Raw genomic sequence first — 24,810 nt, forward strand, 5'->3', positions numbered from 1 at the left:
GGGTTTCAAAGAAAACGGAGTCCAAACGGAATGAAACCTTCGGGAACGTGATTTTCTCAACGAACAAGACCCAGGAGACTTGGACCCTATGTCAAGACAAAAAAGAGGAGGCCACGAGGTAGGGGGCGCGCCTACCCCCCCCAGGCGCGCCCTCCACCCTCGTGGGCCCCCTATTGCTCCCCCGACGTGCTCCTTCCTCCTATATGTACCTACGTACCCCCAAACGATCAGATACAGAGCCAAAACCCTAATTCCACCGCCGTAACTTTCTGTATCCACGAGATCCCATCTTGGGGCCTGTTCCGGAGCTCCGCCGAAGGGGGCATCGATCACGGAGGGCTTCTACATCAACACCATAGTCCCTCCGATGAAGTGTGAGTAGTTCACCTCGGACCTACGGGTCCATAGTTAGTAGCTAGATGGCTTCTTCTCTCTTTTTGGATCTCAATACAATGTTCTCCCCCTCTCTTGTGGAGAACTATTCGATGTAATCTTCTTTTTGCGGTGTGTTTGTTGAGACCGATGAATTGTGGGTTTATGATCAAGTCTATCTATGAACAATATTTGAATCTTCTCTGAATTATTTTATGTATGATTGGTTATCTTTGCAAGTCTCTTCGAATTATCAGTTTGGTTTGGCCTACTAGATTGATCTTTCTTGCAATGGGAGAAGTGCTTAGCTTTGGATTCAATCTTGCGGTGTCCTTTCCCAGTGATAGTAGGGGCAGCAAGGCACGTATTTTATTGTTGCCATCGAGGATAACAAGATGGGGTTTTCATCATATTGCATGAGTTTATCCTTCTACATCATGTCATCTTGCTTAAGGCGTTACTCTGTTTTCATTAACTTAATACTCTAGATGCATGCTGGATAGCGGTCGATGAGTGGAATAATAGTGTAGATGCAGGCAGGAGTCGGTCTACTTGTCTCGGACGTGATTCCTATATACATGATCATACCTAGATATTCTCATAACTATGCTCAATTCTGTCAATTTCTCATAAGTAATTTGTTCACCCACCGTAGAATACTTATGCTCTCGAGAGAAGCCTCTAGTGAAACCTATGGCCCCCGGGTCTATCTTCATCATATTAATCTCCTACTACTTAGTTATTTCCTTTGCTTTTATTTTACTTTGCATCTTTACCACAAAAATACCAAAAAAATTATCTTATCATATCTATCAGATCTCACTCTCGTAAGTGGCCGTGTAGGGATTGACAACCCCTATTCGCGTTGGTTGCAAGGATTTATTTGTTTTGTGCATGTACGAGGGACTCGTGCGTAGCCTCCTACTGGATTGATACCTTGGTTCTCAAAAACTGAGGGAAATACTTACGCTACTTTGCTGCATCATCCCTTCCTCTTCGGGGAAAACTGACGCAGTGCTCAAGAGGTAGCAAGAAGGATTTCTGGCGCCGTTGCCGGGGAGTTCTATGCAAAAGTCAATATACCAAGTACCCATCACATACCCTTATCTCCCGCATTACATTATTTGCCATTTGCCTCTTGTTTTCCTCTCCCCCACTTCACCCTTGCTGTTTTATTCACCCTCTCTCTCTCTCTATCCTCCCTCTCTTTCTCTATTCACCTCTTTTTGCCCGCTTGCTTTTGTTTGCTTGTGCGTTAGTTTGTTTGCTTGTCGTTATGGCTAGTCCTTTACCTTCTGCCTCTATGTCTAAAATTGGGGAAATTATTGTCGATATGGAAAATAATAATATCATGAAAAATTCTGATACTCCTGCTAAAGAACCACCCATCTTACATACAAAAAAATCCGTGTTGGTAGTGGTAATATTTTTGGAAAATGAGTTGTTCAAGATTTCTTTACTTGTGCCGGTGCTTTACCTTCTATGGGTAGTTCCATCCTTCATAGAACTAGTAGTCTTGCGGACACTATTGCCATGCTTTTAGTTGAACTTGAAAGACAATTCATGCACATGCACCCTTGCATACAAAGGATTTTCCTAGAATTTTCTAACATTGAACATTCTTCTGTTAAGCGTGCCGCTACTATCTTTTTGGCTCGTGAGTTTAGATTCATAATAAAAGAGGCCAAAGAAATCTTTGCGCATTATAGGGTGGACGCTTGTTGTCCTTCCATAGAGGCCATCCTCTTTGATCAAGAATAAATAATGCGTTTTCAATCTCTAGACTATGTTGCTTTCAATGAAAATCTTAGAAAAAGGGTTCCTACCAATGTTTTAGTTGATAGAATTTCTGAACTTAATGATGATTTGGCTATTCGAAATAATTAACTAGGATATTCTCTTGAATATAGGCTCACAAAGTTCTGTCAAAAGAATGCTTACTATGATGAATTGGTTGTGCAATACGAAGGACCAAAGGAGGAACCTATACCTCCTAAGGTTGATCTTGGGGACTTTTACCCCATTAAATTTATCCCTTTTGGTTACTTTTTCTTGCCTCAGAGAAAACTTGCCGCTGAACATAGAGAATATGAAATGAGTTTTAATGATCTATCTTATTATTATGGCAATACCTAGATTTATCCTTGCTTGTTATGCCTAGCTAGGGGCGTTAAACGATAGCGCTTGTTGGGAGGCAACCCAATTTTATTTTTATTCCTTGCTTTTTGCTCCTGTTTAGTAATAAATAATTTATCTAGCATCTGTTTTGGCTGTGTTTTTTGTGTTTAATTAATGTTTCTGCCAAGTAGAACCGTTGGGAAGACTTGGGGAAAGTCTTGTTACACTTGTTGTAAAAAACAGAAACTTTAGCGCTCACGAGAACTACTGCCATTTTTATTTGGAAAGTGATATTTAGTTAATTATTGTTGAAGATGATTAATAGATAAATTCCTCATGTCCATAAATTTATTTTAGAATTTTTGGGGTTCCAGATCTTGCGCTAGCTACAGAGTACTACAGACTGTTCTGTTTTTGACAGATTCTGTTTTTCGTGTGTTGTTTGCTTATTTTGATGAATCTATGGCTAGTAAAATAGTTTATAAACCATAGAGAAGTTGGAATACAGTAGGTATAACACCAATATAAATAAAGAATGAGTTCATTACAGTACCTTGAAGTGTTCTTTTGTTTTCTTTCGCTAACGGAGCTCACGAGATTTTCTACTTTAAGTTTTGTGTTGTGAAGTTTTCAAGTTTTGGGTAAAGATTTGATGGATTATGGAACAAGGAGTGGAAAGAGACTAAGCTTGGGGATGCCCATGGCACCCCCAAGATAATCTAAGGACACCTAAAATCCAAAGCTTGGGGATGCCCCGGAAGGCATCCCCTCTTTCGTCTACTTCTATCGGTAACTTTACTTGGAGCTATATTTTTATTCACCACATGATATGTGTTTTTCTTGGAGCGTCTTGTATGATTTGAGTCTTTACTTTTTAGTTTACCACAATCATCCTTTCTGTACACACCTTTTGAGAGAGCCATACATGATTTGGAATTTGTTAGAATACTCTATGTGCTTCGCTTATATCTTTTGAGTTATATAGTTTTGCTCTAGTACTTCACTTATATCTTTTTAGAGCACGGTGGTGGATTTGTTTTATAGAAACTATTGATCTCTCATGCTTCACTTACTCCCTCCTTCCACCTATATAGGGCCTAATGCGTTTTTCAACATGACCTTTGACTATTGATAAGATTAATAATACATGACATGCATAATGTGAAAATTATATCATTCAAATCTCCTTTCACATACGAATTTGACGACATGCTTTGTGTAAGTTGCATGTCATATATTTTTGCTATAACATTTGGTCAAAGTTGGCCTCGAAAAATGCATTAAGCCCTATATAGATGGAAGGAGGGAGTAGATTATTTTGAGAGTCTTAAATAGCATGGTAATTTACTTAAATAATCCCAATATGCTTGGTATTCAAGAATAATAAAAGAACTTTCTTATGAGTGTGTTGAATACTAAGAGAAGTTTGATGCTTGATGATTGTTTTGAGATATAAAGATGGTGATATTAGAGTTATGCTAGTTGAGTAGTTGTGAATTTGAGAAATACTTGTGTTAAAGCTTGTGATTCCCGTAGCATGCACGTATGGTGAACCGTTATGTGATGAAGTCAGAGCATGATTTATTTTTTGATTGTCTTCCTTATGAGTGGTGGTCGGGGACGAGCGATGGTCTTTTCCTACCAATCTATCCCCCTAGGAGCATGTGCGTAATACTTTTCTTTGATAACTTGTAGATTTTTGCAATAAGTATATGAGTTCTTTATGACTAATGTTGAGTCCATGGATTATACGCACTTTTCTCACCCTTCCACCTTTGCTAGCCTCTCTAATACCGCGCACCTTTCGCTGGTATCATACACCCACCATATACCTTCCTCAAAACAGCCACCATACCTACCTATTATGGCATTTCCATAGCTATTCCGAGATATATTGCCATGCAACTTTCCACCTTTCCGTTTATTATGACACACTCCATCATTGTCATATTGCTTAGCATGATCATGTAGTTGACATCCTATTTGTGGCAAAGCCACCATTCATAATTCTTTCATACGTGTCACTCTTGATTCATTGCATATCCCGGTACACCGCTGGAGGCATTCATATAGAGTCATATTTTGTTCTAAGTATCGAGTTGTAATTGTTGAGTTGTAAGAAAATAAAAGTGTGATGATCATCATTATTAGATCATTGTCCCAGTGAGGAAAGGATGATGGAGACTATGGTTCCCCCACAAGTCGGGATGAGACTCCGGACGAAAAATAAAAAAGAAAGAAAGAAAAGAGGCCATAAAAAAGAGAAAAGGGCCCAAATAAAAAAAATAAAAAATGAGAGAAAAAGAGAGAAGGGACAATGTTACTATCCTTTTACCACACTCGTGCTTCAAAGTAGCACCATGATATTCATGATAGAGAGTCTCCTATGTTATCAATTTCATATACTAGTGGGAATTTTTCATTATAGAACTTGGCTTGTATATTCCAATGATGGGCTTCCTCAAAATGCCCTAGGTCTTCATGAGCAAGCAAGTTGGATGCACACCCACTTAGTTTCTTTTGTTGAGCTTTCATATACTTATAGCTCTAGTGCATCCGTTGCATGGCAATCCCTACTCACTCACATTGATATCTATTGATGGGCATCTCCATAGCCCGTTGATACGCCTAGTTGATGTGAGACTATCTTCTCCCTTTTTGTATTCTCTACAACCACCATTCTATTCCACTTATAGTGCTATATCCATGGCTCATGCTCATGTATTGCGTGAAGATTGAAAAAGTTTGAGAACACCAAAAGTATGAAACAATTGCTTGGCTTGTCATCGGGGTTGTGCATGATTTAAATATTTTGTGTGGTGAAGATGGAGCATAGCCAGACTATATGAAATTGTAGGGATAACTTTCTTTGGCCATGTTATTTTGAGAAGACATCATTGCTTTGTTAGTATGCTTGAAGTATTATTATTTTTATGTCAATATTAAACTTTTATCTTGAATCTTTCGGATCTGAACATTCATACCACAATTAATAAGAATTACATTAAAATTATGCCAAGTAGCACTCCGCATCAAAAATTCTGTTTTTATCATTTACCTACTCGAGGATGAGCAGGACTTAAGCTTGGGGATGCTTGATACGTCTCCAACGTATCTATAATTTTTGATTGCTCCATGCTATATTATCTACTGTTTTGGAGATTATTGGGCTTTATTATCCACTTTTATATTATTTTTGGGACTAACCTATTAACCGAAGGCCTAGCCCAGAATTGTTGTTTTTTTGCCTGTTTAGGGTTTCAAAGAAAAGGAATATCAAACGGAGTCCAAACGGAATGAAACCTTCGGGAACGTGATTTTCTCAACGAACAAGACCCGGGAGACTTGGACCCTACATCAAGACACGAAAGAGGAGGCCACGAGGTAGGGGCGCGCCTACCCCCCCCCACAGGCGCGCCCTCCACCCTCGTGGGCCCCCTGTTGCTCCACCGACGTACTCCTTCCTCCTATATGTACCTACGTACCCCCAAATGATCAGATACGGAGCCAAAACCCTAATTCCATCATCGTAACTTTCTGTATCCACGAGATCCCATCTTGGGGCCTGTTCCGGAGCTCCGCCGGAGGGGGCATCGATCACGGAGGGCTTCTACATCAACACCATAGCCCCTCCGATGAAGTGTGAGTAGTTCACCTCAGACCTACGAGTCCATAGTTAGTAGCTAGATGGCTTCTTCTCTCTTTTTGGATCTCAATACAATGTTCTCCCCCTCTCTTGTGGAGAACTATTTGATGTAATCTTCTTTTTGCGGTGTGTTTGTTGAGACCGATGAATTGTGGGTTTATGATCAAGTCTATCTATGAACAATATTTGAATCTTCTCTGAATTCTTTTATGTATGATTGGTTATCTTTGCAAGTCTCTTCGAATTATCAGTTTGGTTTGGCCTACTAGATTGATCTTTCTTGCAATGGGAGAAGTGCTTAGCTTTGGGTTCAATCTTGTGGTGTCCTTTCCTAGTGACAGTAGGGGCAGCAAGGCACGTATTGTATTGTTGCCATCGAGGATAACAAGATGGGGTTTTCATCATATTGCATGAGCTTATCCCTCTACATCATGTCATCTTGCTTAAGGCGTTACTCTGTTTTCATTAACTTAATACTCTAGATGAATGCTGGATAGCGGTCGATGAGTGGAGTAATAGTAGTAGATGCAGGCAGGAGTCGGTCTACTTGTCTCGAACGTGATGCCTATATACATGATCATACCTAGATATTCTCATAACTATTCTCAATTCTGTCAATTGCTCAACAGTAATTTGTTCACCCATCGTATAATACTTATGCTCTCGAGAGAAGCCACTAGTGAAACCTATGGCCCCCGGGTCTATCTTCATCATATTAATCTCCTACTACTTAGTTATTTCCTTTGCTTTTTTACTTTGTTTTTATTTTACTTTGCATCTTTACCACAAAAATACCAAAAATATTATCTTATCATATCTATCAGATCCCACTCTCGTAAGTGGCCGTGTAGGGATTGACAACCCCTATTCGCGTTGGTTGCGAGGATTTGTTTGTTTTGTGCAGGTACGAGGGACTCGCGCGTAGCCTCCTACTGGATTAATACCTTGGTTCTTAAAAACAGAGGGAAATACTTACGCTACTTTGCTGCATCATCCCTTCCTCTTTGGGGAAAACCAACGCAGTGCTCAAGAGGTAGCAGGCATGAATCAGTATAAACTCTCGTGTCACTTGTTCCTTGGGTTTGGCGAACTAGGCCTGGAGACCATTGCGAGAGTGAGCGAGGAAGAGAGAGAGAGAGAGATCTTCGTGCGCACCCCAGTGTTCGAACCTCAAGTGTTTGCTGGAACCCACGATCCGACAAATAAATCTTGTTGCAACGCACGAGCATTGTCGTAGTATTTTATAAAGGACCATGGAAAATTCTATACCCATAACAGAATCCCCAAAAGTTGCCATGTTAGTTTGGACAACAAAATTTCCAAAATTTGTTTGTCTTTCATTTATATTGTAAGTGCCATGGCATTTATATATTTTTTAGACCATGCAATTTTATTAATTAGAACATGATAGTTTTTAGGTAGCATGGAAATTTAATTATTTTATTAGACCATGACAATGTTGGTTGTTAGACCATGGCAATTTATTTAATTTAGAACATGGCAAATACAATATCTACACCTTGGCAATTTTGTTAGTTAGAGCATGGCAATTTAATTAATTAGACCATTGCAGTTTTTAGGTACCATGACAATTTAGTTATATTAGACCATGACAAGTTTAATGTTTATACCTTGGCAATTTTGTTAGTTGAGACCATGACAATTTTTATTGTCTAAATATTTTTCCTACTTGTTTGAACCATGTCAACTTTCATTGGACTATTCATGGCAGTTTTATATATAACATTTTGTAAAATACTCTATATATATACTATCATATTTATTGACATGACATCTTTTTTCCTATCCATGTCAATTTGTATATATATTTTGGCACGTGTCTACTATACTATATGACAACTACTTCATTTTTATGTACACATGCTTTTGTCTGTTTTTAAATTCATGACTATTTTGTACTAGATTTTCTTAGACGCATGGCAACTTGGATAGCTAGTTTTCATCATCTAAACATGTCAAAAATATGTAGAGGATATGGACATGTATTTTCTGGATCGTTGTCTATATGGCGGCTTCACTACAAAAGGATGATAAATTTGTGTATCTTTTGCCAATTTAAGTTGGACGCAGATATGAAGTTTTTCCCTAGGCCCATTTCTCTGGAGTTAAAACCGGGCTTGTTTTGCCCATATTTTTTGGGTGACCTTATTATGTTGTCTGTTAGCGATAAGTTTGTTGACATTGCATGGTTTGCACTGAAGGGGTCGGTGTAGCGAACAAAACCATTTGATCCATCAACCCTCCCAGCATGAACGGATCATCCATTGCGAGGTCCCTTGAAATTTGTCATTCCACAATTATTAGGGCATTGAGAAATAGAGGTTTTGAGGGCCAAATTTGTCCAGTCCAATTGAAACAGCATAAGAAAGGGCCAAATATGTCTGGCCCGATGAAGTATGTGGCAAAAGTGTGCTCTGGCTATTGCACATGCCAACACTATTACGGAACAGAAGAGAAGTAGAACGGCAAGCTGTATGGGCCTAGGGATAGTCCGTAGACACGGATGCGGGAGCAGGCCATCCAACACTACCCGCACACATCCAAACCTATTTTTTTAAGTTTGCACGCTCAAATAGTCGCATATAGTCTAAAATAGTTCAAATGTTCAAATGTGGCAGTAGTTCCTATTTTGTAAAGTTCAAATATTAGACTCCAATATTGTTGTTCCCCTTAACCGCACGTAGATGCTCAATCAAATCTTCCTTCAGTTGCTCGTGAGTTGCTCGATGCATAATTTGTTAATGCATTTGAACAAACTCTTCAAACATGGCCAGATTCTGATCGGGAAGTTCGATAGGACCACTCATATTCTCAAATTCAATAGTTGCGATAGCATCCTCACCCTCATCCTCCATGATCATGTTGTGCATGATCACATAACAGATCATCACCTACCACAAGGTCTTCGAATCCCATTGTTTAGCAGATCCACTAGCAACTGCAAAACATGCCTGTAGAACTCCAAATGCCCTCTCAACATCATTTCTAGCTGCTTCTTGTCTTTGGGCAAAGTGAGATTTTTTCTGGCCAACTAAGCTAGAGATGGTGTTGACAAAGGTAGCCCACGGAGGATAGATACAATCAACCAGATAGTAGTCCATGTTGTACTCATGCCCATTGACAGTATAGTGGCAAGGAGGAGCTCTCCTTTAGTTAGTCTAGCAAACAATGGTGATCGCTGCAGCACATTCATGTCATTGTGAGACCTAGGTATGCCAAAGAAAGCGTGCCAAATCCAAAAATCATGTGATGCATCTGCTTCATGAATGATGGTGAGCTTCTTAACATGACCCTCATATTGTTGTTGTAAAGCTTTGGGACATTTCTTTCATTTCCAATGCATGTGGTCAAGAGATCTGAGGAAATCTGGCCACCCTCTTGCTTCTGAAATTGCCAAGATCCTCTTGGTGTCTGCCACAGTTGGTTCTCTCATGTACTGAGGTCCAAACACCTCGACCACGGCAGTTGCAAACCTGACTGTGGCATCTTCGCATGAGCTCTCAGACATCTGTAGGTACTCGCCCCATGAATCATCGGCCGTGCCATATGCAGTGTGGTCGTGCACTTCTCGTAACCAGAGAACCCAATCCGTCCTAGGGTGTCCTTCTTCAAGATGAAGTAGTCATGAAAGGACCAGACACCATGGTAGAGATGATCTAAGACATTTTTGTGCATCCGAAAGCACCGACGAAATTTGTCAGCGAAGAGGGTATTGTGGGCAAAGTAGTCGTCCGTCAGCGTCAAATGGCCACGCGCCCGATTGCGGTTGAGCACTCGATAACCCTTGATCAGACCCTTGCAATTGAGAACATAGTCCTCCGCATGCCCTGCGTCTGCAAGCACAACCTACATCATCGCCATCTCATTCGTGTAGTCCTCGTCGGACGACGAGCCTGAAGACTCAACACAGTGCTCGTATATGTACTCCATATCCGTTTCCATTGCTTCAAAGAAGGGGCAAAAAAATTTAGCTCAGGCAGTTCACCGAATGGTTGTCGAGCATGGCGAGCGTCGTAGGAGCGGATGGTACCTAGGCGGCGATCGGAGGAGAGGTATGGAGCGTCGACGGAGGAGAAGTGGCGTGGAGTCCGGGTGCATCCTTGGAGGTGACAGACTCGCCGAGTTCCGGCAAGGGTGTGGCTTGGCTGCGGGGTGGTGGAGCTGTGGCGAAGGCAACAGAGAAAAACCGAAGAAGAGAAAATGAGAGGATAGGGGTGCGGGTCCGAGAGGGATTTTGGGTGGGCCGGGGTGTCGGAGTCCTACGTGACTACTGACCGGACTCCCGCAAAATCCCCAGTTTGTCTCATGTTTGCCGGAAAGAATACGTCTGAATCACTCAGCGACCGAACATGATCCCCATTGAATGGCTAAGCACCGTGCAGTCCGGACGGATGCCCTAAAATATAGGGATAAGTATATTTTTTGTCCTCAAACTCTGGCCATAGTATAAAAATCGTCCCTCAACTTCAAAACCACTAAAACCTAGTCCCTCAACTATTTCAACCGGATACTTTACGTCCCTCACGACGCTTAAAGTGGTTTTGGTATGACGTAGACCCGATTTTGACTAAAACCGTCCAAGTGGCCTAGTTTGTCCAGTTTGGTAACAGCGAATTTTATGTCCAGAATTGTATGTGCTGTGTAAGCTGACCTAACTGAATGAGATTCATAGCAGATTGTTCACATGATTTTAGAGCATTGTGTAAACTGAATGCATGGCAGATTGTTCACTTGTTCATAGATGATTGGACAGAGTACTGAAATGAACAGATTGCATGAAAAACATAATCTGACATAACCGTAAAGTACTGATTAGTCTTACAAGCAAACCACAAACAGGAATTCTCAAAGTCTGACAAAGTAAATGAGAAATAGTCTGACATAACCACAAACAGGGATTCTTACTGCCAGCCATAAAATTTATTGTTATTGAACTGGACAAACCAGGCCACGTGGACAGTTTTAGTCAAAATTGGGTCCGTGTCATATCAAAACCACTTTAAGTGTCACGAGGAACGAAAAGTATCCGGTTTAAAAAGTTGAGGGACTGAGTTTCAATGATCTCGGAGTTGAGGGACGATTTCTATACTATCGTCAGAGTTCGAGGATGAAAAATGTACTCCCTTCATTCCACAATGTAGTTCTTCCTCTATCCACGTGCTTCAACTTTGACCGTAAATTTGACTACCAAGACCGATTGCGGCGGGAGCAAAAATTATATCAGTGAATTCGTATTCGAAATAAGTTTTCAATTATATAATTTTTTCTCCCGCCGCAGTTGGTCTCGTTGGTTAAATTTATGGTCAAAGTTGAACCTCGAAAAGCGCGGACGCACTATATTTTAAAATGGAGGGAGTACTTATTCCTAAAATGAAGTACTTGGTTGTATGGAACCCCTGCTTGGATTTGGGTCTGAACTCTGGTCAGTATCCAACAGTATCTCCCATGTTCGTGCGCGTCTAGAATCAGCACCACGGCTGCTCGTACGTCTGCTTTCCATGTCTTCCCCGGGTTCAGACTGAGGGGCCATGCGCGACCCACACCCGGCAGGCGGCAGCGACCGGAAGGTCTCCCCGCCGGCCGGATCGCTCGGAAACGGAGGTGAGAAACGGACGTCGACCCGAGTAAGCGGGTCTCCTGTCCCCGACAGCGTCGCGCTCCAGCAACAAGGCTTCGAGTACTGAACGGATGGATACACTCCACTCCCTCCCTCGGTAACTGAACTGAAAGCGCATATGCAGCATGGGCATGGGCCTTATCGCTTTATCGGCCTGTCGCTTGGACAAGTCCCTTTTCGTTTTCTTCATCTTGAACCTGATGGATTCTCCTGGTCCTGGAGAAGTGAACATACGACGAGAACGTGTGAATGCCTTGATTTGCTAGTGCTCTGGACACTCGAGTGTTCGCTTCAGTGGCCAGCTGTGTTTCACACCACTGTTCGTTTGTTGCAGCACTACTAGTCACTGCTACTTCGGTGCATTACTTGATTACGATCGACAGCGTGTGTAACATAATACAACAGATATGCTCATATACACGTAGATACACTTAACCCTAAGGCATACATGTATACCTTATCCCTATGAGCACCTCCGAATTACTGAGCCGGCACATCTTTTTAAGATAGACGAAATAAGAAAATTCACTTTGAAACATGAGAGCATATGCTCCTTCATTGAAAAAAAACTTTTCAAAATGTCAAGAAATTTCAAAGAAAAATTTAACACATACATCTCGATATTCTATGTGCACATGTTTTGTGTCTTGTGTAAAACAGACAAAAATGTCTCGTGAAAAGTTCATTTTAACACTAAAAATTGTTTTTTTAAACACAGGACACAAAAGTCATCTATTTCTCGCGAAAACGACTTTGTGAGCATGTAGAATCTCAAGATGTACGCAAAAAAAATTAGATTTTTTGGCATTTCAAAATACGAAATGCGTGAAATTAATTCAGAAAAATACAACCGGCAATGCTAAGTCTAGGACTTAAATCCTGATGGGTTAGCCTAAGTAATCTAGCCATCTGAGTTAGGTTTAGTTCCAGTTTGGGTAGGAGTTCATGTGCTTCTGACATGATTAATGTTCCACCGATGTTGACAAAATTTAGGTCCTGTTTGGTTCTAAATAATTCACTAACTTATAAGTCGAAAAATATAAAAAATGACTTATTTTGCCAAACGGACCTAACTTATAAGTCACCCCTCTTTTATATGGGTCTCATCACCTTTACATTAAAAAACAAGATGAAAAGATGTGCTCAGATAACTTATAAATTAAGTGACAACCAAATAAACGTGAGTTATAAATCACTGATTTTAAATCATCTAACTTATAAGTCAAGTAATTTATTAAAACCAAACAAGACCTTATTTTCTGGTTGACAAATTTCCCGCTCGTCTTCGTGTAGCCCCAGCACGGGCAAAGCCGACTGATCTTTAACACGCTTGGAACCGTGTCCGAAGACCAGGACGACGACGCCGATCACACAACTGGCGTCGGGAAGGAGCCGGGCAATGGATTAGTGTCACCCTTACAAAAAGCCTTTGTATTCTGGAGAAAATTCCTTATTTGACACTGTTTTAAAATCTGGTTTCTTATTTAACACTGGAAAAGTTTTTCTTTTCTATTTGATACTAGTCCTAAATTTTATTCCCTATACGATACTTTCGTCCATTTTAAACCTAAATGACACCCGAAAAGACGATTTTATCCCTTATGCGGTATGTGTGTGCGCGCGCCCATGTGTGCTGTTGTGTGTGTGGGTGCACGCGCACATGTGTGATGCTGCTGCTGTATGTATGTGTGCATGTGTGCTGCTGCCTGTGTGTTTGCTACTGCGTGTGTACGTGCGCGCGCGCGTGTGTGCTGTTGCATGCCTATGTGTTGCCTGCATGTGTGTGTATGTGTGTGTGCTGCGTGCATGTGTGTTGCTGTGTGTGTGCGCACATGCGCGTGCGTGTTGTTGCGTGTGTGTGCGTGTGTGTGTGCACGTGCGCGTGCGTGTTGTTATGTGTGTGTGCGCGTGCGTGTGTGTTGGTGCATGTGTATGTGTTGTTGCATGTGTGCTCCTGCCCTCGCACTGATGCTGCGTGTGTGCGCTATTGTCCCCCCACACACACACACATACGACATGAGGGGCAAAAGAGTCTTTTAAGATGTTATTTAGGCTCAAAATAAACAAAAATGTTATATAGGGAATAAAATTTAGAACTTGTATCAAAGAGGGAAGAGAAACTTTTCCCGTGTTAAATAAGAAAACAGATTTTAAAATAGTTTCAAATAAGGAATTTTCTGTGACTGGAACTTGGAAGAGTCGTCTGGGTCTGGGCTCTGGCATGGACATGTGTGGACGGCAGGCCAGATTAATTAGGCTTTGGATGGAGGAGCATCTCTCCATCCATACAGACAGGATCGTTCCTCGTCCTCGTCTATCTCTATCTATCCTGTAGAACCGCCGGGCAGCTGACCGGTGCACGTAATGCGTCTGATTCTCCTGCGAGGTTGCATGGTGTCACACTCAATCACTCTGGCGTCGACGTCAATCCCAGCTTATAACGGGAAAGAGCCGGCGCGGAAATGAAAAGAATGATATGCTCTGTTGACTTCTCCTACGCCATGCATGGACATCCATCGATGATGGGGCCAAAGCCAAGGCACCGGTGCTTCTCTTCTGAAGCAAGGGAGTGGCAGCAGAAACCGAGAAAAGGCAAGCTTCTCGGTGACGCGGAAGCATCGCTTCTTGGCTCCTTTTTGATCTTGTCTGATGGTTCTGTTCCCATGAATTAGTAGGTGTTCCGTCTTTTTTATTACTCCCTTCATCTCATAATATAAGGGGTAATATAAGACGTTTCTTGACTAGTGTCAAAAAAAGTCTTACATTATAAAACGGAGGAAGTATTTGATTTGAGGAACTGAATTAGTTTTATCTGTTTTATCCCACAATTTTTTTTTCTGTTTTATCTGTTTTTTTAGGGGTTTGTGCTTTGCCTGCTTCTCTAGCCACGCCCGACGTTTAAGCCCCTCGCCTCGCGGCCCGATTCATGGGGACCTCCTATTTAGCCCAAACCCTATTTTCTATTCCTATTTTTCCTTTTTTATTCAAAACATTATAAAAATTTCCTATAAAACATGATTATTTTCAAATTTCTAAACAATTTTCCAGTTATGCAAACTTTCTAATATTTGTTAGTTTTCTTAAATTTACAAACATTTTTAAATTTTTGTCAACTTTTCAAATTTCCCAGACATTTCTAAATTTTGGGAACTTCTTTAAATTTGTGAAACTTTTTCAAATATGTGATTTTTTTAAAAAAATCGACCTTTTTCATTTTCGCAAAATCTTTCAAATTTATGAGTTATTTTTTCAATTTTTTGAACTTCCTTCGAGTTCACCAACATTTTTAGAATATTTTCGTTCTTTTAATGCAAGATTTGTTTTTCCAAATTCATGATTTTTTCCTGAATTTATGAACTTTTCTAAAGAAAATAGAATCCGTAAACTTTGCTTGCTTTCAAAATTATTTTACAGCAGTATGATACCAACAGGTCAGTTTTTTGTTTCCTACCAAACCAACAGCAGAAAACACCAAAACAAAATCATAGAGGGTAAAGCGAACAGCTGGAGCGAAGTTGCACCACGGCCCGCTTGCATGCGCGCGAGCGCCAGCTTGCTAGTTGGCGCTTCCGGCCCGGCCGGTCAATTGGCGCAGCACGCGCCAAGGAAGCCCCCAATTATCTTGTTTCGTTTTTCTTTTTAATTTTTTAAAACTTTCCAAAATTCAAAAAATACTAATTTCAAAAATTTTTTGGATCCAAAAATTGTCCCTGAATCTGAATAATGTTCACCAATTTTAAAATGTTCGTGATTTCAAAAAATGCTCATTATTTCAAAAATACTAGTGAATTTGCATATTGATGAACATTTTTAAACATTACACTGAACAAAAAATTGCATACGATGAACAAGTTTTTTAAAAAACATGGACGAACAAGTTTTGAATTTGATGAACATTTTTTGAGATCAATGAATAAATTTCGAATTTGATGAATATTTTTTTCAAATGATGAACAATTTTTGAATTTGGTGAACAAAAATTGAACAGGTTGAACAAATTTTGGATTTTGCTGAACATTATTAAATCCCGATGAACAAATTTTCAATCCGATGAACTTTTTGTGAATTTGATGAACAAAATATAAATTCAATGAACATTTTCTGAATTCGATGAGCAAAAAAATGTTCATGGATTTGAAAAGAAAACTCATAAAAAGGTGAAAAGGTAAAAGAAGAAAAAAGAAAAGTAAAGAAAAAAACGAAAATTATAACGAAAGAAAAAAAACAAATGGAAAACAGAAAAAAGAACAAAAAATAAAAAAGAATGAAAAACCCACTAGGAAAAAAAAGAAAACCAGAAAAAACTGGTTCAGGGAAAAAACTGATTCAGGTTTTTTTCGTTGTTTTTATTTTCGTTTTGTTTTCTTCTTTCAAAAATGTTTGGGACTTCAAAAAAAGATCTGAACTTCAAAACATGTTCAATCTGTTTTTTCTATAATTTGAAAAAAGGTTCAAAAACCTAAATATTGTTCCGCATTTCAAATAATGTGAAATTGAGAAATGTTCCTGGATTTCGAAAAATGATCTAAATTTTCACAAATGTAAAAGATGTGCCTAAATTGTAAAAGAATATTCATGAATTCAAATAGATGTTCACGAATTAAAATAACTCTGGAATTTCAAAAACAAATCTCCAATTAGAAAAATGTTCGCAAATTGAAAATGTTCATGAGCTATTAGATTTGGACCCAATTTGTAAAAACCATTCATGAATTCCAAAATGTTTGCTAATTTTAAAATAGGTTCATTGATTCAAAAGAACATGGATAAAAAAAGTTCATAAATTTCAAAATTGCTCCAAAAATTCAAGCAATCTTCACGAACTTCAAAAAAATGATCACGACTTCAAGAAAGGTTTATGAATTTCTGGAAATATTCAATCAAAAATGTATGTGAATTCAAAAAATGTTCTATACTTCAGAAATAGTCACAAAATTTAAAAATGTTCGCATATTGAAAAAGAAACGCGGCTTGCGAGCACGCGGGCGCTCATTTGTTCAATCGAGTGGACCTTCATGTTAGAAAAGTATACCCTAGAAAGTGCAACCAATCTTCCACCATGCCCTTCCACCTCCCTCGCGTCTACGGTACGTTACCAAATAAACCACCCACGATCTTGTCCATGTGCATTAATTTGAGGTTTTAATTTCTTTTAAAGCCATAACTTTTTGCTCGAGTATCGGAATTAAAAAACATTTTCATCGTTAGGTTTCTCACGATGCCTTCTTTCAAACTATATCATGTATAGGTATGTTCGTCAATTTGTTGTGTGGACAACTTTGGGTGCTATGACAACAACTTTAGCGTTATAGGGAGTTAGCTCCTTTTTTGCCTAGAATGACTGCCAATTAGGTTGGTTTGTGTAAAAACGAGAAAAACACAGAAAACATGAGGTGCCTTTAGTGCTACATGCATGCAACTTCACTGCACTATGTGTACCTGTGAATTTTGCTAACATTATCCCAACTTGCCTATCCTGACTAGTCGGTTGCCTATGGTTGTTGGTCAGTTGCCTATAGTTGATACTCGGTTGTGCACAAATACTACGGAATTGCGTATGATTGATGCCCATTTGCCTGCTATTGGTAATTAGTTGTCTATCATTGTTGCTCAGTTGACTAACTTTGCAAATTAGTTGCCTACATTTTTGTGAGTTTGCGTATTATTGTTTTTCTAAGTTGTCTACAACATTGTGGAGTTGCCTACCGATGATACTTAGTTGCCTTCCATTAATATTTCAGTTGCCTACAATACATTAAAATTTTGCCCATTAGTGTTGCTAAGTTTCTTGTCTATGAAACTAAGTTGCTTACCATACCAAAATTTGTTGCATGCAACCAAGGATGATGTTAATCTACTCACTAATCATGACAGGCAACTTAGGATCATCTTAGAGTACCTCAAAAACTAAGTTGCCTATAATATTTATCAACTTGAACGAGAAGCTAGTTATAGTAGGAAACTTAAAGGCGAAGTTAGTTAACTTAGTAATCATGGTATCCAACTTTGAAGGAATTTTAATGATAGGCAATCATACTACGCAGACAGACAAGAAGTTACTTTCCTATAACACCGAAGTTTCTTCCATACCATCCAAGTTACTCGTGGAAAAAGTTAGTTGAAACATACTCATATAGTCATACGTGATCTAGTTTTGAAGAGTCCGTCATGGGGAACATAGAAGTGAAAACAAAACTTAATTTTTAACGCCTGGTTCAAAAGTTATAGCTTATTAAAAATTTAAAGATGCAAATTAAATGCATGCAGATTTATGCCTTTCCAACATGTGAAGTCACCGGACATTCTTTGCATGTGGTTTCACGTGTGAAGAGAATTCACGGGCTAACACACCGTAACACCCAGGTGTAATCATGCTACAGTAATCTCTGAGACCAAGCTAATCATTTTGCTATAACAGTGCTTGGTCACTTGATCAATATTCCATTTCAAATTCCAGCTGAATTCAATTTCAAATTGTGTGTGAATTTCTAAAATGCTCAAACATGAAAACTAAAATGTTCATCATGTGTAAAATATTCTCTTGGTAATCTTGGTGGTGAACCAACATTTTTGCAAAATGCCTAAGTGGCCTAAGCTACTTGAAACAGTAACCTAAACAATAAATTAAACGCCTTTTTAATTTATAAAAATTGCAAACTGTTTCAAAAGCGTCACAATCTTTTTGTGGCAGTGCACAATAATTCTAGGAAAATGTTTTCGTCAGTACCATATTTTTGCAAAGTCAATTGTGGCTATAAGAAAATGCAAAAGCCACTGATAAAAAAAAGAGAAAAGGAAAAGGAAAAGAAAAGGAGAAGGGGCGGGAGAGCCCCTGGCCTTCCCATGGGCCTCGGCCCATCTAGCAGGCCGGCCACACTCCCCCCCCCCCCCGGTCGCCTCCTCCCCCTCGCACTGTTCCCCGACCCGAGTCGCTACATGTGTTGTCCCCGCCGGACCCGCCTCGCCGATGTCGCCCGGGAGAGGGGGTAAGGCCTACACCTCCTCGCCTCCTCGATCCCCGCCTCCACTTGCACCACCCCACTCCGCCTCTCCCTCTCCTCCCGCTCACTTCCTCTCCCCCCTCGTCGAGCGTCTCCGCCGTCGCGCCTCCGTCGTTCCCGTGACCACTGCCACCGCCTCGGCGTCTCCCCGGGTTTGCCTGCTCCACCGTCGACTGCTGCGTCGACTAGTTCCACCCGACGGAGCCAGGACCCCCCTGCACCGAGCACCACGACCTCGTCTTCAACCTTGGGCCGCCGGCGATCCCCTTCCTCCCCGGCGAGCTCTGCTGCTCCTAAGCCACCTAGGGTCTTTTGTGACCGCTCGGTGAGCTCCACACCCTCCTTCCCCTCCCTCTGGCTACCCTCCCCTCCCCCTAGCTAGCTGCTCCTACGTCGCGCCATCGCCGCGTCACGGTCGCCGCCATGGCCGATGTTGGCTGCGGTCTCGTGCACCGTGTACTGCTGCCCGCATGCGGACACAGACACGCGAGCACCGCCCCAGCACGCGCCCAGGGCCGCCTGCGGCGTCGCTGCCTTCGCCCACTTGCGGCCTCGCCGCCGTTGGCCCCTGCATGCCCGCGCTGTCACCACTGCAGCTGCTCCTCGCGGTGCTCCATCCGTTGCCGCTATGCTAGTGCACGCTACTGCCGTTGTTCCTTGCTTCTCTTGCTGCTGCTTGCGTGCTGCTGCCGGGTACTGCCGCCGTTTGCCGCAGCTGCTGCCCTGTTCCACCGGCGCTGCCTGCTACTGCACCGGCCACACCCTGCCCGCGCGCGACCCGCCGCCCCGCGCTGCTCTCCCGCTCAGCCGCAGCCCCCTGCCCCGCCACGCTCCCGCCACAGCCGCCCCCTGCCGTCCCCGAGCGCCATCGCGTTGCTTGCTGGTGCTCGCCGGTGGTGCGCCCACGCTTTTCGTCACCGACCGCTCCTGACCTCGCCGCCGGCAAAGATTCCGGCCGTTTCAGCCCGCGCCACCAGCATGAGTGGACGCGGCTCAGCCTCGCCGTTCAAACGCGCCCTCGCACGCTCGGAACCGAGCACCATAGCGCCATTCCGACGCTCTCCGACAAACTCGCCGCCGCAGGAGGCTCGCCGGAGCTACTCCGGCGCCGGCCCTGACCTGGCATGGCATGGGGCCCACCCAGTGCCGTTGACAGTGGGCCCCTGCACCTCTGTTTGACCTCGTTGACCACGGTCAACGCGGGGTACTATTCCCCAGCACTGACTAATGGGGCCCACACCCCTAATTAGGTTAGTCAAACGTTTTTAAAAATAAACCTAATTAGTTTAGTTAATTAGACACTGACAGGTGAGCCCAGTAGTTTTACTAACTAAATTTAGATTAGATTGAACTCTGTTTAACCCACTGTCTATGACAGGTGGGTCCCCCATGTCAGTTTTGACCAGTCAACCGGGCTGTGGATTGCTGATGTCACACATACGTCATGCTGGCGCAATAATTCCTTTTTGTTAAATAATAATTCCAGAAAATACTTTAATCTTTAGAAATTCGTAGAAATTAAACCGTAGCTCGGATGAGAATGTTTTCTATATGAAAGTTGCTCAGAAAAATCCAACAAATCCGAATGCGCGGTCCATTCACCTGTCGCATGCCCCTAGCATGCTGAACATGGAACCGTCCCCTTTCTTTCATCTGTCCGGAATTCGTCTAACGCCGGGAGTTCATCCTCGGATGTTTATCCCCTCCTCTTGCAACGTGTAGTACTACATTAGGACAACCCTAGCTCTGCCTATCGTCATGTAATGCTTAGTGATGCATCTGTTTGCTCTGTATTTACTGTTTCTTCCCCCTCTTCTCTCCGGTAGACCCCGAGACCGATGCCGCCCCTGTGTTTGACTACGTCGACGACGACACTTCTTCCTTTTCAGTAGAACTTCCAGGCAAGCAAACCCCCCTTGAGCATTCCGATATCGCCCATTTCTTTCCCTCTCATACTTGCATTAGAACTGCTACCGCTTTATGTATGATCCTACTCTGATGCATAGCCTATTTTTGTTACTTGCTTATTGTTACCTTACCTTCTTATTCTAAACTGCTTAGTATAGGTTGGTTAGTGACCCATCAGTGACCCCCACCTTGTCCTTGTTGCCCCTGCTTCATCATCGAAGACCCGATTAACGGGATTGAAGACCAGGCCCCGGCACCGCACATCACTTTCCCCTTTTGTTGCTCGACTCCTTAGAGTTACCATCGAGTGCCGAGGGTGGAACCTCTTACATCACTCCTATTGAGATCTCTGTAGTGTAGCTATTCGATCGTGGTCATCGAGGGTGATTTCCTCCTTAACCACTTCCGATACGGTTCTGTCGTGCAACCCCTCAAGTGTGAACCTCGAGGGTGGATCCTCTTACGTTCACCTTGGTGATTACATCGAGTGGAATTCACCGAGGGTGATTCCTCGGGTTTTCCCCTTGGTGTTGGACACACAATTACTATGGTTACTATGACATTACACTGAACCATGTTACTAAAGACGGGTCGGCCCTGAGGGGTACCCGCGCATGCTTAATAGCGAGTGATGTGGAGTCGGGTTGACCTGGAAGGTGCCCGCGAGATACTTATGAGGCGTGGCCGGGCATTCTTAGCCCTTGCCGCAAGTACTCGAGATGGGGCGACGGGGTCACATCTTTCGTGAGTCTCTGCTCGTGACCGCACTGTCAACGCACTAACGGTTTGGATATTTGATCCGAGAGGCCTCTGGCCTGATAGCACTAACCATCACGTGGGCATAGTATGGGCGTTCTGCGTCGTATACATCAGCCGAAGCTTAATAGACGTCAGCGACTGAGCGGCGCGCGCCGGGTTGGACTGCGTAAGCACCTGCCTTTTTGAAGGAGGTAACTAGGTCTGCTCACCGGCCTAGCTACCTCCTTCAAAAAGGCAGGTGCTTGATCCCTGGGCATAGGTTTAGTCCAGCGTGCTGACCTCTCTTTTAAGCCTAGGTCGGGTTGCGGCGTATTGTTTGGCCGAGGCCGGGCATGACCCAGGAAAGTGTGTCCGGCCGGAGTTAATCGAGCATGGTGGGTAAGTTGGTGCACCCCTGCAGGGAAGAAACATCTATCTATAGCCTATCCTACGGCAACGGACACTTGGAGTTGTATCCCGATCGATACAACTAGAACTGGATACTTGTGATGAGAAATGAATGGATATGAGAAATGGATAGTATGGCTCTGGGATTGCTTTCTCGCTGGAAGTCGAGAAAGGATCTCTGGTCGAGGTTGATAACACTACTACTACTTACATTATGTTGATCTGTACTCTTCTAAATGTTGCAAGATGCTTGAAGATACTTGAAGATGCTAGTCTTCGATAGGCTAGGCTTTCCCCTTCTCTTCTGGCATTATGCAGTTTAGTCCACAGATACAACCCATTCGTTTGATACAGATGCATACTTAGTTTAGATCTGATGTAAGTCTTGCGAGTAATTTGGATGAGTACTCACGGATGCTTTGCTACCTCTTTTCACCCATACCCGATTGTTGCGACCAGATGACGGATCCTAGGAGCCAGACGACACCACTGAAGACTACTTCTACCCCGAGAGTGCCTACAACTACGTGACGGCCGCTGACGACTTGGAGTAGTTAGGAGGCTCCCAGGCAGGAGGCCTTGCCTTTTCGATCGTTGTTGTTTTTGTGATAGCCTTCTTAAGGCAAACTTGTTCAACTTATGTCTGTACTCAGATATTGATGCTTCCGCTGACTCTTGTGTATTCGAGCCCTCGAGGCCCCTGGCTTGTAATATAAAGCTTGTATTATTTTAATTTGTGTCTAGAGTTGTGTTGTGATATCTTCCCGTGAGTCCTTGATCTTGACCGTACACATTTGCGTGTATGATTAGTGTACGATTGAATCGAGGGCGTCACGAGTTGGTATCAGAGCCGACTGCCTGTAGGTAGCCCCCTTTCCAACTCCATGGCCGAAGTTGAGTCTAGTCAATTAGAACTTTTACTAACATGGTCGTGTGTCTTACGGGCCCCCGTCGCCATATGGGTGGTATTAGGATCTTTTATTCCTCGTCTATACTCTGGGACTCTGATCTCTATTCTATTCAGGTTAAAATGGTTTTACTAACTCTAACATTAGGATCCCGTGACCACATTCACCCCAAATCTAGATAGACCATAGTTTTCCTTAGAATAGTATTCTGGATAGTACACACACTGTCATGATGACTACTATGTGGTATCCAACATACCTCTTTCATTATGCATGTTTCATCATGAATGATACTTGTGTTTGCAAATGCTCAACACTGAACGACCCCCTGTTACATGTTAGCGGGATGGTTAGACTCGCTGGTCGTGGCCGTGGTGGCAACGCTCCACCACCGCCCGAATTCTTTGCTGGAATGATGCAACAATTTGAGCTGAACCGCCAGTTCATGGAAGGAATGATGTCTCAGTTTCCTCGTCCGGACATGAATCAACAACCAACCCCCGTAACTCTGCAGGACTTCATGCGCCTCAACCCAACTAATTACCGTAGCTCAACTCAGCCACTTGATGCTAATGACTGGCTCCGCGACATCACGTATGAACTGGAGTATGCTAGTGTGGCCCCTGCTAGCTATGTCACCTTTGCAACATTCTTTCTGAAGGGTCCCGCTGCTCAATGGTGGGACAGCCACAGGCGTACCCTGCCTGCTGGAACGGTCATCACTTGGCCGGATTTCCAAGCTGCTTTCCATGCCCGCTTCATTCCTCAGGGAATCATGGACAGGAAGAAGCGAGAGTTCTGCAACCTCACCCAAGGCAACAATACTGTAGATGCTTACCAGCGGGAATTTCTGGACTTGTCTCGTTATGCTGAAGAAGATATTGCAACTGATGCTCATAGGAAAGAAAAGTTCCGTGATGGACTTCACCCTGATATCAAGCTAGCACTCCTCGCTCATGACTTTGCCGACTTCGCCACCTTGGTGAACAAGGCTATTTAGGTTGAGACTGGCCTTCAGGAACACCGGGGATCCCTCAGGTGCAGCCGTGATGCTGGCTCATCTTCGGGCCCGTCAGCACAGAAGCATCAGATATGGATTCCCCACAGCTTGTATCGTCCAACTGCACCAACACCAAGACAGTCCTATGCTGCTCCGTGTTTGCCTCCTCCACCAACGAGGCAGCCTCTTCGGACTGCACGACCCCAAGCTCCTGCTCCCAACCCCAATGCTGGTCTGTGCTTCAAGTGTGGCCTTCCAGGTCACCATTCCAGGAACTGCCCTCAGAATCAGAATCAGCTGGCCCTACATTCTAATGCTCGTGGTATCAATCAACCCCGCAACCATAATGCCAGACCATATGGTCGTGGGCAGGCTAACAACATTGATCTGAATGAAGCTCAAGACCAGCCTGCTACTCTGATGGGTACTCTCCTTGTTAATTCGGTACCAGCTGCTGTTTTATTTGATACAGGGGCATCTCATTCTTTCATATCAGAAGATTTTGCATTCAGGCATGGCATTAAATACGAAGAGATGCACATTCCATTAGTGGTAAACACCCCCGAGGGCCAATGTTGGACCACTATGGTTAGCCAGGACGTCGTCATTGAGATTGAAGGGTTAGAGTTTCATGCCTCTCCCATTATCCTAAAGTCTTCCCGTATTGACCTCATTCTGGGAATGGATTGGTTGAAAGCACATACCGCTTCTATGGTTGTGCCACTAAGACCGTTCACCTCCTACATCCTTCTAGTGAGATAGTAAGCTATCATGCTTGACTTGTTTGAAATGCTGAAGCACGGCTTTATGCCTTGAATGCGTTGAATGCAGCACCTCTTGAGGGAATTGAAAAGATTCCAGTTTTTCACGACTTCCTAGATGTCTTTCTAGAAGAACTTCCAGGAATACCTCCTACTCGGGCTATCGAGTTCGTCATCGACTTGAAACCAGGCACCGTTCCTATCCCCAAACGACCCTACAAGATGCCACCTCATGAGCTCCTTGAACTTAAGGAGGAAATTGACAAGTCTCTTCGCAAGGGTTTCATTCGTCCAAGTTCCTCAGCTTGGGGA

At 42.8% G+C, this 24,810-nt stretch overlaps 1 protein-coding gene across 1 annotated transcript; it reads left to right on the plus strand.

Moving 5' to 3' along the window:
- The first annotated feature begins 23,083 nt into the window (after nucleotides 1-23,083).
- On the plus strand, nucleotides 23,084-23,737 carry LOC147959281 (uncharacterized). The gene has a single exon (XM_087532586.1). It carries the CDS (start codon nucleotides 23,084-23,086, stop codon nucleotides 23,735-23,737), a length of 654 nt encoding a protein of 217 aa, XP_087388712.1.
- The last annotated feature ends 1,073 nt before the right edge of the window (nucleotides 23,738-24,810 follow it).

This window comes from Triticum urartu, chromosome 7A, assembly GCF_056163025.1.
Source record: "Triticum urartu cultivar PI428250 chromosome 7A, HENAU_Tu73, whole genome shotgun sequence".
Classification (NCBI taxonomy): domain Eukaryota; kingdom Viridiplantae; phylum Streptophyta; class Magnoliopsida; order Poales; family Poaceae; genus Triticum; species Triticum urartu.

Coding starts and splice junctions, on each gene's coding strand:
- LOC147959281 (XM_087532586.1), top strand. CDS start 23,084: ATGGTTAGACTCGCTGGTCGTGGCCGTGGTGGCAACGCTCCACCACCG.